The sequence below is a fragment of the Perognathus longimembris genome, chromosome 1, assembly GCF_023159225.1.
Source record: "Perognathus longimembris pacificus isolate PPM17 chromosome 1, ASM2315922v1, whole genome shotgun sequence".
NCBI lineage: Eukaryota > Metazoa > Chordata > Mammalia > Rodentia > Heteromyidae > Perognathus > Perognathus longimembris.
The window spans coordinates 57725277-57745070 of NC_063161.1; the positions used below are offsets into that span (position 1 = coordinate 57725277).

Below are 19794 nucleotides of genomic sequence, written 5' to 3' on the forward strand. Positions count from 1 at the left end.
CAGGCCCAGAGTTCAAGCACCAGTCACTAGCATACATACGTACATGCACACATGCACAGAAATGCTTTAACTCTTCGTTTGGTAAGTTAAGACAGACCTATCACCACCACCTCAAATAAGATGGGCTTCCTCTTCAGGCTGGCCTCCCTGCCCTCGGCCTAGGTAAGCCCCTGAATGCCCTCACTGCGCACTGCCTGTGCCCATTTGCTGTAAATGGGAACAGGTTGAAGACTGTCTTTTGTACCTGGTTGCTTTCATTTCACAAGATGTTCTTGGAGATTCATCCGTGTTATGGCTATCAGAAGTAGTTCCGGGTATTTGAACCATGAGAATATCTGGGCTGGGTGTTAGGGGCTCAAGCTTGTAATTTTAGCTTCTCAGGAGGCTGAAATCTGAGGATCAAGGCCCAAAGCCAGCCTGGGTAGAAATGTCTGAAAGACTCTTACCTCCAATTAACCAGCAATGAGCTGGAAGTGGAGCTGTAGCTCAAGTGGTAAGAGTGCTAGCCTAGAGCAAAAGAAAGCCTTGAGTTCAAGCACCAGTACTGGCACCAATAATAATAATAAACATTGTACCTGTCCTGTAATGTACACATGCTTTTCTTGTCACTATTCCCTAAACAATACAGTATTCCAACTATTTACATAGCATTTACATAGCATTTGGTATTATTAGCAGCATAGAGATGAAGATGAAGGTAGCTACAAGGCAAATGTCAGGCAACAGTAGGTAAGGGACTGGAACATGGAAGAATTTCTGTGTCTGAAACCTCTGCCTACCCCACAGGTACCAAGACAACTATGGACTTTGTTGAGCTACTTAAGATCAATTGTCATATGCACTTCTTTTCCAAAGGCATAGGAAAAACTGTAACCTTTCTTATCTTAATTCTGAAAAAAAAAACTGAGAAAATAACTCTGCTCTTGATCCATTTTAAACTTCTTATGTGAGAATTCACAGAACCTAATAAAACAAATGACAGTGGCATATATGGCTAGCTCTGAGTAGAACTAACAAAAACTCTAATATATGGATTTCTCTTTTTTATTATTATTTTTTGTGCTGGTACTGGGGGCTTGAACTCGGGGCCTGGGAACTATCCATTAAATTTTTGCTCAAAGCCTAGTGTTCTACCTCTTGAGCTCAACTTCTGGCTTCTTTTAGTTGTTAACTGGAAATAAGGGTCTCACAGACTTTCCTGCAAGGGCTAGCTTCACCAAACTTTAACCCTCCAATCTCAGCCTCCTGAGCAACTAAGATTATAGGTGTGTGCCACTGGCACCTGACTTTCTGCTGAAAATTGAACCAGATGTCTCCTAAATTTTGTTCAGTGAGGACAGGGTGTTTGGTCGGTGACTTTGCACACATGTAGCTCATTTCCTTCCTCTAAATCAACTAAGACCTATCTTTCCTTTACAATAACAAAATAGACACAGGCAGGGCACTAGAGGCTGCCTGGGACAATGCTTGTCTCAAAATTAGATCAAGTGGCCTGGAACAATCTAGAATAGAGCCTTCTTTCTAGAAGGCTACCTTGAATGACCAGACAGGAAGAGAAGAGACAGGCGCACTCAGTCTGGAGGCTACCAGCCTCAACAGGAAAAAGAGGAGCGTCGGCTTTTTGCATTCTCAGTACATTTCAAACACTCAAAAGATTTTCCTGAAGCTGCATTTTTCACAAGACTGAGAAAATGTCCATGCTCCACACTGAAGAAAGGGGATGACAGCTTTTATTATTTATTAAGAAGTCTCTAGCACATCAAGCTAACAGCGCTTCTTGTTTGTGCTGCTCAGATTCTCATGAAATTCACAGAGTTTACTCTACAGCCCTAGGGAGCTGCTTTGACTAGAAGTGCTTCCTGCCAAGCCCGGATCTCTCCAGTGCAGGTGGTGCTTTCTCCTCATTCCAGGCTGAAGTGCCAGGCTGAAGTTAAGCCTCCTATCTCTTCCTGAAAGATAGTGTACCCCCTTTTTTACAGTCCCATTTTCAACACCCAGCATCCTAACAAAGTGTAGTAAAAATATGTATGACATTTGATTATAATTCAGGGCCCAAGATTTAAGGTAACAACAGTACAACATAGAGAGAAGGGGCCAGAGGTACAGTTCAGAACAGGCACAGCCAGGCAGGTGACTGATCATCAGCATCTACCAGGCAGGAAGAAGGGAGCACACCATTGGACATAGGCTACTTCCAGGCAAGAGGGTCATCCCAAGCTACTGAGAGCCAGAGAAAACCTGAAGAGCTAAGAGATGGAAGTCCTAGGCCTATTTCTGAGAAAGAAGTTTGGCCAAGTGAGATGGGGGAAAGGATAGGCAAGCATGATCAGAACCAAAACACATGGTTAATGTGGGACTGATGGCCAAGGCTGAATTTTTCCATCCACCTCACTCAGGCTAAAGTCAGAATAATTTTCCATTCCCGCCCCCCACCCCAGCCTAGAGTCAGAATTGGTTAGAGACCGGGGTGTGCCTGAATTAGGAAGGAAGTGGGAACCAAGAGCCCAAGGTAGGGGTGGACATAAGGGGGCCTAAATTCCAGGTGGACCAAGCCTGCTTTAACCCAGGCAGTGAAGATGACTAAATGTAAACCAGACTCAAGAAAGCATGAGTCATTCTTAAGGGAAACCACGTCAGCGTCAAATAATTTCTCAGGGAACACACAGGCTTGCACAAATATTTCCCAGTCTAGTATCTAGGGCTAACACTGAATGGCTCCTTCATTTTGCATAGGTCACTCTTATTTTTTTCTGTTCTTGGGGAGTTCTGCAGTTACCTAACAAGGCTAATATCTGTCTAGAATATTTTTACCAGTTAAAAAAAAAGAACTGACCTTTTGGAAAAATAAATTATTACACTTGACATCCTTATTCTAAAGCAAGGTGTCTGCACGTAGTTCTCTAGTTCTTGCTAGACTGATGCCATCTTGCCAGTAACCTGCTGGGGGTGGGTATAGCTGTGAGACTGAGTTTCCTTTCATAGCCACAGCAGGGCAATTAAAATCTGAATTTCTATCAGGCCCCAGTGGTTCACACCTGTAATCCTAGCTACTCAAGAGGCTGAGATGTGAGGATGACAATTCAAAGCAACCCAGGGCAGGAAGTCCATGAGATCTTTGCTTCCAACTAACCACCAAAAAGCCAGAAGTGAAGCATGGCTCAAGTGGTAGAGCACCAGCCTTGAGTGAAAAAGCTAAGGGACAATGCCCAACCCCTAAGTTCAAGTCCCAGGAGTAGTGAATGTGTGCTCACACAAAATCCTTGAAATAAATTCTACTGAATGAGCTATGAGTTTATTTTCCTCACATGTTCCCTCCCAACTTGAAGAAAGGCCTCTTGCTAATTTCCTATTATAGGTAGGGCATTATATGAGCTGCTGTGAGATCACAAAAATAACTAAGAAAAAAACCTGATTTTAACAGAACTACAAAGTAAGTATTACTCTGCTACTTAAAAACTACAGTATTAACTAATGCTGGGGGCTCATACCTGTAATCCTAGCTACACAAGAGGCTGCGATCTGATTATCCTGGTTCAAAGCCAGCCCAGGCAGGAAAATTTCATGAGACCCTTATGTCTAAAAGTCAAAATCCAAAAATAGAGCTGTGGCTCAAGAGGCAGAGTATAAGCCTTAAGCAAAAAAGCTCAGGGACAGAGCCCAAGCCCTGAGCTTTAGAACCAACACCAAAAATAATCATTTTTTTCCAGATACTGGACTGTGGAGGTACACTGATACTGGGCCTGGACATTGTTTTCCTCAGCTTTTTTGTTGGCACTCTACCACTTGAGCCATACCTACACTTCTGGTTTTAGGCTTGTTAATTGGAGATAAGAGGTTCATGGATTTGTCAGCCTCAGCTGGCTTTGAACAATAAACCTCAAATCTCAGCCTCTTGAGTAGCTGGGATAGCAGACATGAGTCTGCCAGGGTTCAACCCTGACATTCTTACCTTTCAAATACCCTGGACTACTCCTACTAGCACGGTACACAAGAATCTCCAAGGATGTTATGTGAAGTGCAAGCAGCCAGGCATCAAAGTCAACCTTCAGCCTGTTCCCTTCAGCCTGTTACAGCAAATGGGCACAGCCAGTGTGCAGCAAGGGCATTCAGGGGCTCACCTGGGCTGAGGTGAGGAGGCTGACTTGAAAAGGAAGCCCACCTTATTTGGAGTGGTTATAGGCCTGTCTGAACTTACCAAATGAACAGTTAGCCATGTACTTTACTATATGTAAAATATACTTTACAACTATTAACCAAGTCAGGCAGGCTGGCTACTCAAGAGATCTGAGATCTGACAATCACTGTTTGGAGCCAGCTTAAACAGTGAAGTCCATGAGACTCTTATATTCAAATAACCACCAAAAAAAAAAAAAAAAAGCTAGAAGTGAAACTGGCTCAAATGGTATTTCCCAGGAGTTCAAGCCCCAGGAGACAGAAAGACACACACACACACACACACACACACACACACACACACACACACACACACACTGAATGAAAAAATCATTAGGAATAGAGGATTCTAACAAAAACAAAGCAAAAAGTAATGGCAATAACTTATAATGGTATTAGGGCTTGAACTCCAGGCCTCAAGCGCCTCATGTTAGTCTCCTACCACAATTCTACTTCTATTTTAAAGGTGATATACATAGTGGTTACAGTTACATAAGTCAGGTAAAAAGTACATTTCTTTTTGGACAATGTCACTCATTCCCTTGCTCTCTCCCAGTTTTTCCCTCCCATCCCCACCCCCCACAAGTTATATAGTTCATTTTCCACATAGTGTCTAGTGAGTAGCACTGCTACATCTGTTCACCCTTTGTCCATTTCTGTACCTCCCCTTCCATCCCCAAAGGCAGATAAACAAGACAAAAAGGAAAGAAAACAAGAAAAAATCCTCTTATTTCCATTTCCTGGAGTTCATTTTAATAAATATTATTGTATGATCAGAGACACATAGGCATTGCATCTTTGTGATCCTCTCCTAAGAGTGTCCTCCTTTGGTCTCACTGTGTGTGAATGCCTAGAGTTCTGGATAATTTAGTTCTGGATATTTTAGATCTAGCTTCTGCCTATGAAAAAACATGCACCATTTATCTCTAAGCTTGGCTTAACCTCACTTACCATGATTTGTTCTGGCCATCCATTTCCCTGCAAATGACATAATATTATTCTTCTAATGGCTGTGTAAAATTCCACTGGGTACAGATTCATTTTTTGGATCCACTCATCTAACACAGGGCATCTGGGCTATTTCCACAACTTGCAGCAATGAACACAGATATGTAAGTATCTGTACGGTACTGGCTTGTGATGTTCTGGGTAGATACCCAGAGTGGTATTACACTTCCAACTTTTAGACATCCATATGCCATGCCCCTAGATGGATACTTTTTTTATTTACTTTTTGCCAGGCCTCCAGCTTGGACTCAGGGCCTGAGCACTGTCCCTGGCTTCTTTTTTTTTTTTTTTGGCCAGTCCTGGGCCTTAGACTCAGGGCCTGAGCACTGTCCCTGGCTTCCTTTTTGCTCAAGGCTAGCACTCTGCCACTTGAGCCACAGCCCTGGCTTCCTTTTGCTCAAGGCTAGTACTCTACCACTTGAGCCACAGTGTCACTGCTGGCTTTTTCTATATACGTGGTAATGAGGAGTTGAACCCAGGGCTTTATGTATGTGAAGCAAGAACTCTACCCACTAGGCCATGCCCCCAGCCCCAGATACTTTTTATTTTTAAAGATTCCCAATCCTGACATAAAATTAAATTGAATATCAAGCTATATTGCCCTCTAGATCTCAGGCATGTGTGAAAAACCCCCAGTTACAAAAAGAGACACAGGATTCTGGTATAGTAAATGAATTTTAATGTTTCCCTTCAGCCCAGGAATTGAAAAATAAAACAAGCCTTAATTTGCACCCCTATCTTTCCTGTCTCCAGTACTAGGCACTTTGGCAGCTCACAGAGAAGGAACTCTAGAGAATTATAACTCTCTAGAGTTAGGATTTCACAAAGAAATAACTTTGAAGGGAATTACTTACTGTGGAGTCACCTGTGGGGCTTTTCCCTCCTCACAGATTCTGACTCATAGCCCAGGGGCTCGGTTGTGACTCAAACCATAGAGCAGCAAAGCCAGCTAGGCTTATTCTCCACAGGGCTGAGTCACAAGCCCCCTGAAAGCAGGGAAGAACAGCCAGAGAGCCAGCTCCCAACTGGAAATCCATGAGGCTCATCCCCCTTCTAGTTCCCTGACCTCAAAGAAAACAGAAAGTAGATGGAGTCTACAATACAGCTGTGTCTCCATCTTCCTTGTCTATTCAGGGAAGCACCATGAGAACTGCTGACGCTGAAGGGGTGATGCCCTCTCCTGCACTTCAGAGGTGAGGTTAAACTGAATGGCAAAGAAGGGAAACTGAACCAAGGGCTGTTATTTTTCTTTCTTTTGACCAGTCTTGGGGCTTGAACTCAAAGCATGGGCACTGTCCCTGAGTTTCTTTTGCTCAAGGCTAGCATTCTCCCACTTGAGCCACAATGCCACTTCCAAGGTTTTCTGTGTATGTGGTACCAAGGAATCGAACCCAGGGCTTCATGTATGCTAGGCAAGTGTTCTACCACTAGGCCACATTCCCAGCCCAGGGTTATTACTCTCTAACCCAGTGTTGCAACTATAGCCAGCCCACTTTCCAAGCAATAATGGAGCTTAGGTCTGTTAGTAATTGTATTATTGCTTATTAATAACCATCTTGCTGTGCTTGGTACTGGTAGTTCACTCCTGTAATCCTAGTTACTCAAGAGGCTGAGATCTGAGAGTCAAGGTTCAAACCCAGCCTAGTCAAGAAAGTCTGTGAAATGCCTTATCTTGAAGCCAGAAGTGGAGCTGTGGCTGAAGTGGTAAAGCACTAGCCTTCAGCACAAAAGCTCAGGGACAACACTCAGGCCCTGAGTTCAAGCCCCAGGATCAGCACAAACTATAGCAATCAATATAAATGGAAGCCTCCTTGTGGTGAATGCCTGGAGTTTAACTGGAATTAGCCTGAAACCATATGTGGCATTTTCCACCACAAATGTGCATCTTGAGTCTCTCTCACAGACCTCCCCTGTAGAGATGATTATCTAAGGTCAGGTTATTTTTAGAATTACAGAAGTAACAGCTGCACTTGTCAGCCATCCCCCAGTGAGAGGGGAACAGAGGGAGGAACTGGGCCCGTGAGATAGCTCTGGACACACCCAAGTGCTCTTGTCAGCTGTGCTATTTGGGTTCAGTCTCTTCTCCAAGAACCTTTCAATGTAATTTGCTGGTTACTGGGTGGGTATGCCTGGCTTCTCTGCCAGGCTGTCTATTCCTTCAAATCAAGGAGCCATCTTTATCTTATTTATCACTCAATTCCTAGTGCTTCCCACAATGCCTAGCACACAGAAGACACTCAACAAATACTAGGTGAATGAAGGGAATCAGAGTGCATTTTTGTTTTTCCTCCATCATGTAGAGGAAGATGGTATTCCCTCTATCCTCTTGGGTATCTTCAGGCTTAAAAGATCATATAATTTGCCAGAGACCACATCTGTAATTCTAACTACTTAGAAGGCTGATATCTAAGAATCATGGTTGGAAACCAGCCTGGGAAGGAAAGAATTTTATCTCCAATGAATCACCAAAAAGCCAGTAGTGGAGCTGTGGCTCAAGTGGCAGAACACAAGCATTGAGCAAAAAAAAAAAGCTCAGGGACAGAGCCCAAGCCCTTAGTTCAAGCCCTAGGACCAACATTAAAAAAAGAAAGAAAAAATAAATCACATAACCTACAGGACAAATTATAAAATTAGTTCGTCTGTGCTCTGAGCTAAATGAAATCTCAATGCACATGACTCTTTAAAAACCAGCAGGCCTGGTCCGCTGAGGGCTAGCCATCCATAGTTGGCATTCAGGAGGATTTTTTCTCCTCCCTTTTGGCTAAGTAAGCTAGTCAAGATTATGCTTGAGCTTTGTAAAATAAGTATTTTGAAGAATAAAACAAGCCACTAGCCACAGCTTAGGCGACTACAACTCTCAGGAAAACCATGATTACCTTATTGCTAAAAAGCCTTTTGAGTGTTTGCACAGGGAAAGAGTGATGAAAGCCCTGTTTGGAAATGTTCATGTCTCCTCTATGATTTGAAGGCTGCAATGAGCCTGTTATAGAAGCATGTTCCGGGGGATGCTAAATACCACTTACGTTTAAATGGAAGCAGAAAACACAGGCTGGTCAGGTAATCTTGCAAAGGGTAGAGACTAAAATCAAGATGACCAGATCTGTAATTCCAAGAGCTCAACTGAAAGATGGCACTTTGATTGAAAAAGTCACTTGCTACTCCTAGCTACTCAAGAGGCTGAGATCTGAGGATCAAAGTTGGAAGCCCAGCCCATGCACTAAAATTTATGAAACTATTTCTCCAGTCAACCAGAACAAAGCTAGAAGTGGAGCTGTGGCTCAAGTGGCAGAGTGATTTTTAATCTTGAGCAGAAAAAGTTCAGGGACAGCACCCAGGCTCTGAGTTCAAACCTCAGTACTGGCGTGTGCACGCGCACACACGCACACACCAACCACTTCCATGGAAAGCTTAAATATAAAGAAATACTCTTTTTGTTTGGTGTGTGTGTGTGTGTGTGTGTGTGTGTATGTGTATTATGTGCCAGGACTTACCTGCTTGGGCTGACTTGTAACCATGATCCTCAGATCTCAGCCTTTGAGTAGCTAGATGACAGCCAAGAGTCACCAGTGGCCGGCAATAATCTTAAACTCTACTTTATTTGGACATAGAAACAGCCTTGTTCCTCCTTCCACACACCCAAATGGAATGGAATTCCAAAATTGTCTTAGGCCTGGTGCTGCCAGAGCAAGCGTCCAAGGCTGAATCTCAAATGCATACAAATGGAGCCGCTCCTGACTTTCCTATATACAACATGAGTTATTTCACAGAGCTCTTCTGCAAATTAAGTAGTGATCACTTCACTTTTGATAGCATTAAATTCAAAGCTATTCAAAGTACAAGGGTAATAATTTCTTCCTTTGTTCATCTCTCCCATGTTATTTGTCCTTAATCTTAAACATCTCTGGCAGAGTTTAACCTCAACCTTTTTCAACCACACTCAATGACCAGAAAACTTTAAAGTCTCATGGGGAAATTAAACACTTTGGAATTTTTTTTCCTTTTGAATTGACTTGACATTAAAAAAAAAGTAAAATGCTATAAATGTGCCTACATTTAAATTGAAAAAAAAAAAGATATACTCCTGGAGTCAGTGGCTCATGCCTGTAATCCTAGCTTCTCATGAGGCTCAGATTTGGGGATTATAGTTCAAAGCCAGCCTAGGCAGGAAAGTCTGTGAGACTCTTATCTCCAATTAACCAGTAAAAAGCAGGAAGTGGAACTGAGGCTCAACTGGTGGAATGCCAGCCTTGAATGATAAAAAGCTAAGAGTAGTGATCAGGCATTGAATTCAAACTCCAGTATTGGCATTTAAAAAGGAAAAGAAGGGCTGGGAATGTGGCTTAGTGGTAGAGTGCTTGCCTAGCATGCAGGAAGCCCTGGGTTTGATTCCTCAGTACCACATACACAGAAAAGGCTGGAAGTGGCACTGTGGCTCAAGTGGTAGAGTGCTAGCCTTGAGCAAAAAATGCTCAGGGACAGTGCTGATGCTTTGAGTGCAAGCCTCAGAATTGGCTAAATAAATATAAATAAGAAAAGAAAATCCCTGCAAGCCAGCACAGCAGCATACTGCTTCATCACCATTGACAGCCAAAGTACAACAGGATGCCAGGCCACTCCATTGACCAAATGAAGGTGAAGCTATCTATATATTTTTAACAGAAATACTCATTCAACATAGGCCTCAGTCATCCATTCCTTTTAATCTCCAAAATAAGTATGCATCATATAATTCAACTTTTCACCTTACATTGGGAGAAAAATCACCTTTGTTCAATCTATTACTAGCCATTTGTAGGGATGTGGAAGGGAGGTACCTGCCTGGCACCTGCTCATATGAATGCCATGGCAGGCACAGCACTGCAAGGCTGGAAGGAATACTAGAATGAAGGGCCTGGGACCCAATACCACAGCCAGTTCTAGGACACATTCAGAGACACACAAAGGACTAAAACGAAGACCACCTACATTGGTAGAAGAAAACTGGGGAGTATGGAGAAGAAGCATGAATGATAAGGATGAAGCCCTTGTAAACATCAAGCCAAAGCTAGTCAACAGCTGTGCCTCCCCTCCACAGTCTAGTGAACTCTGACCCCTCTTGTTCTTTTTTGTTTATCTTGAAAGAATGGTTTTCTGAAGGTTGACTGCTTTGGCCAGATGCGTGTTGGGAGTGAAGGAGGTCAAGGGGAGAGGAAAAAACAAAAAGAGAGGAATGCGATAATATTCAATACACGTGTGAAAATGGAACCAGGTAACTTGTGGGAATGGGTGGGGTTGGGAGAGATCCGGGAGAATGAGGGAAGAGATGTCAAAACTGATATGTTGAATTGAAAACCCTTTTTTACAACTACTAAAGGGTAATAAATCAAAATAATGAAAAAAAAACCTCAACCTTTTCTCTTCCTCATTATATACTATATAATAATAGCTATTCACTCATTTAAATATCTCCACTCTTCTTGTGCAATTATTCAGTGACAAATGCCACAGGGACCACAGATGGAATTGCCATCCTCACTACTTCTATAGCCTTTTGCTAAAGTTTCGGGGGGGAGGAGGAATTAATCCTGAAATATCTCTCCCAATTCAGGCACCAGTGGCTCATACCTGTAATCCTACCTTCTCAGGAGGCTGAGCTCTTAGGATCACTCTTCAATGTTGGCCCATGCAGGAAAGTCCAAACAGCCAAAAGTGGATCTGTGGCTCTAGTAGTAGAGCACTAGCCTTGAGCAAAAATGTTCAGGGGGGAGGGGAGCTGGGAATGAGGCATGGTGGTAGAGTGCTTACCTAGTATGCATAAAGCCCTGGGTTTGATTCCTCAGTACCACATACACAGAAATGGCTAGAAGTGGCACTGTGGCTCAAGTGGTAGAGTGCTAGCCTTGAGCAAAAGAAGCCCAGGGGGCTGGGGATATGGCCTAGTGGGAAGAGTGCTTGCCTCGTATACATGAGGCCCTAGGTTTAATTCCCCAGCACCACATATACAGAAAATGGCCAGAAGTGGCACTGTGGCTCAAGTGGCAGAGTGCTAGCCTTGAGCAAAAAGAAGCCAGGGACAGTGCTCAGGCCCTGAGTCCAAGGCCCAGGACTGGCAAAACAAACAAACAAACAAACAAAAAAAAAACGGGCTGGGAATATGGCCTAGTGGCAAGAGCTCTTGCCTCCTACACATGAAACTCTGGCTTCAATTCCCCAGCACCACATATATGGGAAACGGCCAGAAGGAGCGCTGTGGCTCAGGTGGCAGAGTGCTAGCCTTGAACGGGAAGAAGCCAGGGATGGTGCTCAGGCCCTGAGTCCAAGGCCCAGGACTGGCCAAAAAAAAAAAAAGGAGCCCAGGGCCAGCAGTACCATCATAACAGGTTAAAAAAAAAAAAAAAAAAAAAGAACATGCTTCTGAATTCAGAGAATGTTGTCAGTCTGAGTAGTAACTCAAACTATACAATAATCATCTCTTGGCAGAATCCTTAGGCTAGCTATTAGTCTCCAACTCTCTCTACCTTCTGAGCATGTGTCTAGAACAGCCCATGTGGTAACGAGCTTTGACCTGGCAATTACTGAGCAGCCTAGGCATGCAGAGCAACACATATCACAACACCATAGTGGAGGGCGAAGGGCTCTGATCTTAGAAGATGAGTAGCATAGCTGTGGGGAAGGAAGGAAGGGAGGAAAGCAGAGAGAGAGGGAGGGAAAGAGGGAAAGGAGAAGGAAGGAAGAGGGGAGGGAGGGAAGGGAGTACACATAGAAACTGTCACTTATTTGTCTAGTAAAAAGCCCCCCTCCCAGAATTCTCACCAGAGGTTCACAAAACAAACTCAGAGAGGCTGAGTGTCCTCAGGTGACAGATGCCAGGTGGACAGCATGAAGTCCTAGCTGACCACACACTAGGGTCATCTGACTGCCAAACTCCTTTTCCTTCCTTACTGCCCCATAGCAACAGTAATCTTTCCCTATGTTTCCTGACCTCTTTGCGTATGACTTCACACATACACCCCTTCACAAGAAACTAAGAGGCTCTTAGTAAATTCCTTCAGCAGCATCTCCATCAGTAAACTTACATACTTCTTTACTATTTGTCTCATCCAGAAAATAACATATTTTTCTTTTCAGAGAGTTATATTTTACCCAACTGCCAACACTCAGGATTTGTTTTAGTAGGTTAATAGTACAAAGAAATACAATGAGGCTGTGCGCAAGTGGCTCATGCCTATAATCCTAGCTACTCAGGAGGCTGAGAACTGAGGATAACAGTTCAAAGCCAGCCTGCACAGCAAAGTCCATAAGATTCTTATCTCCAATTACCACCAGAAAACCAGAAGTGGTGCTTTGGCTCAAGCCTTGAGCTGAAGAACTCAAGGACAGTGCCCAGGCCCTGAGTTCAAGCCCCACGACTGGGAAAAAAAGAAAAACTACAATAATGTAATTTTGGAGTGCAATTATTTCAAAGTATTACATAAATTATGATGAAGCTTATAAAATAACATTGAGAGTCTTATTGTGTCTACATAGGAATGCTTTTTATTCAGAATATTCTGGAGGTTTGTTTTTCAGTGCCAATACTGGATCTTGAACTATGGATCTCACACTCCTAGCTTTTTCACTCAAGGCTGGTGCTCTACCACTTGAGCCACAGCTCCACTTCCATTCCTTTGGGGGTTGACTAGAGGAGAGAATCTCCAGGATTTGTCTGATAGAGCAAACATAATGCATTCTGAGTTGAGTCTACACAAAAATAGCTAGTTTTAAACCGAGAACCATCATTTTCAATTACTTTCAACAAGAAAGTGTACTGCTAGATGGATTGGTAAATCTTAGCAAATATAGATTATAGGAATCTAATGTAACAAAATTATCATTTTATATCCTTATTTACATCATTGTAATTACTATTGCTATGGTAGTCTGGGGACAGAACCCTGGAGCTTTATGCATGCTGATAAATAAGCAAGTGACCTAGCACAGAGCTGTCCTCCTGGCCCTCATTATTTTAACCATTAATTTTTCCTTTTGCTTTCTTTTAGTACAACTAAAATTAATTAGCACCCATCTCCAGAAGCAGTCAGTTTGAAGAAATATAAAACAAATAGATCAGCAATATTTTTGGACATAAACCAAAGAGCAATTCAGATATTGTTCAGCCAAAATGTATCAAACCTTTGTCTAGCAGACACGTAAAAGTAAGGGTTAATAGGCAACTCTGTAGTATTCTATTTATTACTGCCCTGGTTACATATCTGAATACTAACTGACAGATCTTGATGAGGTAAGCTATTCAGCAGCCAGAAATACAAATGAAAATATAAAATATTCTTTTATGAAGTCCAAGTATTGCTTTTCTATTTAATATTTTCATACTAGAACACTAAAATGTTATTTCCTACATTATGTTAAAATCCAACTACTGGAGAACAGGTGGGGGGAGGGCAAGAAAAGGTATTAGCCTTTAGAATCCTTTTCTCTATCATGTTTAATTTTGGAAGAACTTTAACCCTAGGTCAAAGTCTTGTGAATGTATGTTTTTATACAGAGTACAATTATGCAAATTAGAGACTTATTTATAAAGTGTGTTTTATAGAAACTAAGACTGTGTTTTCCTAATTGAGCTTTTTACAATCTCTTCCCATTTCTACAGAAATTCTAGCTAGATGTTTAGGGGAAAAAAATCATCTTTGGCTTTGCCCAGACAAAGGGTCAATTTTTCTTGTAATATAAAAAAAAATGAATGCTTCAGACTGTGTTTTAAGAAAAAGTACTGTAAAATCTAGGCACCAGTGGCTCACGTTTATAATCTAAGTACTCAAGAGGCTAATACCTGAGGATCAAAGTTCCATGCCAGCTAGGGAAGAAAAGTCCAAGAGATTCCATCTCCAATTAAGCAGAAAACAGCTGGGCTGAAGTTGTGGCAAGTGATAGAACACCAAATCAACCAAGCTTGAGCCCCCTTAGGTTAACTCCCAGTACCAGCAAAAAAAAAAAAAAAAAAAAAAAAATTAAAGTAGATTGGGCTAAAACTCATATGGCAGGTAAAACTTCCCATTAAAATTGTGATCTCACAAAAAATGTTTTGCTGTACACCTACAAAGATAAATAAAACAGAGCTTCCCCTTTTCAGACATACCTGCTTGTTAAGCCATACTAAATCATACTAAAGCAAAGATTCAAAATACAATGTGGTAAATTTAACAGGAGAAAAACATAATGTATTAATTAGAGTGGGAATGTTTATTTAAATATCACTTCAATCTAGCCTGCTACAAATATCATTCCATAACTCAAGGCTATCTTGCTTTGGATTCTTAATAACTCTTATCTCCCATCACCAAAGGTCAGAATTACACATATCTATAATAGAAATCTCTGTAAGAATTTGTGGTTTAAATTCCTTAAAGTTGAAAATGAAGGAGGAGGTGCAGAGCAAGGGGCATACGTGACTACTGCAATCCATTGAGAAAACAGAAGTATGAGGCAAGAGTCCATTTATGACATGCAAAAAGGAATGAAGCCAGGTGGCTCTGGCCTCTATAAGCCTAGCTTACTCAAGAGGCTGAGTTCTGAGGATCTCTGCTGGAAGCTAGCTGGCCCAAGCAGCAAAGTCCTAGAGATTCTTATCTCCAATTAACTACTAAAGAAAAGCCAGAAGTGGAGCTGTGGCTCAAGTGGTAGAGCACGCTAGCCTTGAGCACAAAACCTAAGGCCCAGACAATGCCCAGGCCCTGACAATGCCCAGGCCCTGAATTTAAACCCCAGAATTGGCACAAAGTAAGTAATAATAGAAATAGGAATTGCTGGGCTGGAAAGGTGGCTTAGTGGTAGAGTGCTTGCCTAGCATACTTGAAGCCCTTGGTTCGATTCCTTAGTACCACATATACAGAAAAAGCCAGAAGTGGTGCTGTGGCTCAAGTGGTAGAGTGCTAGCCTTGAGCGAAAAGAAGCCAGGGACAGTGCTCAGACCTTGAATACAGACCCAGGACTGGCAAAAACAAAAAACTCACTGGACAGTATATCAAGTTATTGTCAGAAAGTCAATCAGCCATTCCTTCAACAATTATTTGGTTGTCTTTATCCATATCCCCTAGGGACTCAGCTTGAATTTTAAAGGACCTGCTTTCAGGGAGCTTACATTTTATAACAGGATAAAAGACAATTTAAATAAATAAATGTGTGTGCATGCGCGCGCATACGTGTGCATGAGCATCATTAGGCTTATAATCTTCAGCAAAGCTGAAATCTGAGAATCACGATTTGTACCAGCCAAACCAGGAAGAGTCTGAGACTCTTATCTTCAATTAACAACCACAAAACAGCAAGTGGAGCTGTGGCACAAGTGGTAGAAAAACAGCTTTGCACATAAAAAGCTAAGGGAGAAGAAGCCAGACACTGGTGGCTAATGTCTGTAATCCTAACTACACAGGAGGCTGAGATGTGAGGATCGCAGTTAAAAACCAGCCCAGGCAGGAAAGCTCCTCAGATCCTATCTCTAATCACAGAGAAAGCCTCAAGTGGCTGGTAGCTCCAGTGGTGGAGCACTAGCCTTGAGCAAAAAGGAGCTCAGGGACAGTGCCCAGGGCCAGAGTTCAAGCCCGTGAAAAAAGAGGGAAAAAAGCCAAGGAAGAGCACCTGAGATCATGCCAAAACAAGAAGGAAAGGAAGGGTGGGAGAGATTTTTTTTTTAAGGGAGGAAGAAAAGGGGGAAAGAAAAGAAGAAAAACTCTGTCAGTGGAATGTCCACAACATCTAGGTATTTTTTATGGTTTCTAGAAGATTCAAAGGGCTGGACCCGTCACCAAGAAATGTACATTCTAGTTGTGATAGTACATGCAAATATAATACACCACAAAGACCAAACACAGGCAAACAGCATGGAACCCAGGAACCAGGATGTGATCAGTGACTGGGTGGTGACTTGGAGCTGAAAAATCAGTAATAAGCTTCTGGGTTTGACAAAGGCTTGGAAGGAGGAAGAGTCACAGAGAAGAGGGATGGAGCTAAATTAGGGCAGAGGGGAATGGTGTAAGCCAAAGCAGAGGAGAAAATTACTTGGTGCAACCAAAGAAAACTTGCCTGTTGCCACTTTTCTTCCTTCACTCAGCTCAAGCTCAGGGCTTTCGTAGGTATCCCTCTTGACAGGAAGAAATCTGATGCTCACAGACACAAGCTCTTTCCTAAAACTCATAGACCCACCTCTGTCTCTCCCTTCGGCCGCTGCAGGCATTTGGACCACAAACATCTCCATCCTTCACTCTATTTTCCAACCGAGCTCGACTGAGATCTGTCCGAAAGCATAGACTAGATCCATCCATCCTTCCCTTTAAACTCCTAGCACCCCTCCTAGCCAGATGCTGGAAGCTGAGATGTGGGATTGGGGTTAAAAGTCAGAACAGAACAGAACAGAAAAGTCTGTGAGACTCTTAGCTCCAACTTACTATCAAAAGGGCCAGAAGTATTGTTGTGGCTTAAGTGGCCACTTTGAGTGAAAAATAAAATGAGAGGTTTTGAGTTCAAGCCCCAGTACTAGCACTGGAAATGAAAAGGAGGGAAGGAGGAAAGGAGGGAAGGAGGGAAGGAAGGAGGGAGGGAGAGAGGGAAGTGGAGCTAATAAATGTAATGTGATAAGAGTATTTGGGCCCTGAGTCCAAGACCAGGATGAAAGATGGGAGGGAGGGGGGGGGGGGCGGGGGGGGGGGGAGGAGAGAGGGGAGAGGGAGACAGACAGAGAGACAGAACTATACTACCAGGAGCTAACATGTAGACATAGGAAAAATCTATTAGCCAAGAACTTTAACATTACAAAACTAGAGGCAGAGGTTAAAATTACAATCATTCCCACCAGAGTCTCCTCTCCCATAGTTGGAAGTTATAATTATTTTGTAACAGGCTATTCACCATTATCAGGCTACTTCTGGTAACCTTTAAAGAGGTTTATTATTGTATCATGACTTTAAATTTTCAATAGGCATGGTGAAAAGCTTCCAATACGTAAAAAAATAAAACCACATTAAATTAGTATTGCAAAATACAAAAATGGGTGAACCCTGTTTATGCAATGCTCGACAAAATATACTAAATACTTGATGGAAAAGGGATGAATTGTATCTGTAATGAAAAATATAAGGAAGTTAAGAGCTGGTGGGCCAATCTGTCATCCTAATGAGGCTGAGATCTGGGGATCTAAGTTCGAAATCAGCCCAGGCAGAAAAGTCTCACTGACTCAATTAACCAGCAAACCAGCTGGAAGTGGAGCTATGGCTCAAGTGGTAGAAGGCTAGCCTTGAGTAAAAAAGCTGTTTGTGAGGCCCTGAGTTAAATGAAGCCCCACTATGGTAACGAATGAAAAAAAAAAGCTTAGTATCATAAACTTAAAGTGAATTTTAAACCTTACCAGGTAAACAAAAACTAAACCTAGTTGTTTTTCTCAATTTTTTTTTCTGACAGCACAGTGGAACAGACAAAAACTCAGATCACCCCTGGCTCCTGTCCATTTATTTACAATATGCAAAGGGAACAGTGCTACCCCACCAAAACGGGCAGGAGTTGTGAGGAAACCGAGGGTGCATATTTTATTGTAAATGTTTTAAACTTTGCTCCTAAGTCATCATCATTTACTATCTAATCTTGCTAAGTGGTAATTCAGCATCGATGCAGTAACTAGGTACAAAGACCCTTCATTTGTACAGGACTAGCAAGTCAGAATACCTGACAGGTATGAGCAGTTACAAAGAACAACTTGTGTCAGCCTTCTTGCCTAGAAAAAAACAATCCTGGCCAGGCTGTTGGTGGCTCACACCTGTAATCCTAGCTACTCAAAGGCTGAGAATGCAAGGCCTGGACTCCGGAGGTGAAGCTGTGGTGGTCAAGTGGTGGATCACTAGCCTTGAGCAGAAAAAGCAAGGGGTCGGCACCCAGGCCAGTAGCGCAAGACCTAGTACCGGTGCACACATACACATACACATACATACACACACACACACACACACACACACACACACAGTTGGCTCTTCCCGGGGAGATGAATACGTGATACACTGCTCTCCTAAGAAACAAACAAAAATGTCCTCTTCTTAAGGAAGTTAGAGGTAATTCTACTTTAAATGACTAGCAAGTAAAACGTGAAAGGAAAACCAGACGCAAACCCTAAAATCACGTTACTTTAAACTTCAGCGCCAGGAAGGCTGGAAGACTTCGGATGGAAGAGTTCTTTTATAGATACAATGTATGTACGGAGTGGCTAGTCCACAAAGCCTGTTGACCAGCGCCGCGCCCCCCCCCCCCCCGCCCCGGCCCTCCAACGCCCTCGCCCTCCCTCCCGGCCCACCCCTTCTTCCTCTACTTCTTCACTTTGCAGGACGCATAGTGCCGTCTGAAATCTGGTTTTGACACCCGGGGGCCGTGTGTTGCCTCGCCGCCTCCCGAGACTGCATCCCGCTCTGGGGGCTGATTTTGTCCCAGATCCTTTCGCCCGGCCCCTCGCTGGCTGGTCTTACTCGGCTAAACAACTGGCCTCCCACTTCCTCCAACACTTGCGAGTTACAGATGGGGCCGCTGACCTCCCCGGCCCCAAGCTGCAGGACCCCTCTCCCCCGCCGCGGGCCGGGGCCGGGACCGAGACCTGGGGACGGGGAGGTGGAATCCGCCCCGCCGCAGCCTCCGCCCTCCTCGGGGCCGCCCCGCCGCTTTCACTTTAAGTCCAGATTCCGGCGGATCGCAATCCAGGATCCTGGAGCAGGGCCTCTCCCGGCACCCCGCCGCCCGCTCCTCACCCCGGCGCGCCCCGGAATCCCCGAGCCCCAAGGGAGGCGCAGGAAATGACCCAAAAGTTCCTTCCCCGCCGCCGACTTCCGCGCGCTGAGGCGTCATCGGGCGCACGGGGAGGGGGCTGCGGTCCCCGCCCGTCCTGGGGAGGGGCGCGCGCTCCCGGGCCCCAAAACGTACACCCCGCACCAAGCGCCCACCCCACCCCACCCCGACGGGTGAGCCCGGAGCTGGCAGGGACCGCGGGATCTCGGTCCCCGGCGTCCCAGCCGAGACGCAGTGTCCCCCGCGCCAGCTCCGGTTCTCGGGTGGAGATGAAGGTACCCCCCCCCACACACACACCCAAAACCACTCACCGATATCTCCGTCGTCCTCGTCCTCTTCCTCCTCCATGTCTAACAAAACGTTCCTGGTCATCATCTGCATGTCTTCCCCACACACCCCCAACCCGCCCCGGTACCGGAGGCGGCGGCGACCCCGACGTCAAGGCAGGGGTTCTGGAGCCCCGCGGCGGGCCCCGGGGAGACGGAGGAGAACCGGCAGGCGGGAGGAGCCGAACCCGCGTGGGGACCGCAGCGCCCCGCAGCCGCTCTGCGCCCCGCAGCCGCTCTCTGCCCCGCGCGCGCAGCGAAGCCCTGCCCGAGAAGGCCGGCCACGGAGCATGCCCAGTGCGGAGACGCGATCCGCGGCGCCGTCCGGCAACTTCCCGGCTTTTATGCGGAGCCCAGAAAGGAAGTCGGGAGCGAGGGCGTGGAGCGGAGCGGGGCGAGGGCGTGGAGCGGGCCAGGGCCGCGTCCTGCGCCTGGAGAGCGCGCGCGGACCCCGAGGCCACGGCGCCCGGGCCGGGGAGGACGGGGGTGCATCGGG

The 19794-nt window shown here is 44.6% G+C and overlaps 1 protein-coding gene across 2 annotated transcripts in view; it reads right to left on the reverse strand.

The window, feature by feature from the left end:
• Nucleotides 1-19497, reverse strand: part of Ano6 (anoctamin 6) — a 158474-nt gene extending 138977 nt beyond the window's left edge. The window contains exon 1 of one of the 2 annotated variants that reach the window (XM_048365969.1): nucleotides 19284-19497. In XM_048365969.1, coding sequence (XP_048221926.1) covers nucleotides 19284-19353 — 70 coding nt within the window. In that variant the 5' untranslated portion in view covers nucleotides 19354-19497. The remainder of the gene's footprint in view (nucleotides 1-19283) is intronic. The other variant, XM_048365975.1, reaches the window with a different exon arrangement.
• Nucleotides 19498-19794: the final 297 nt, after the last annotated feature.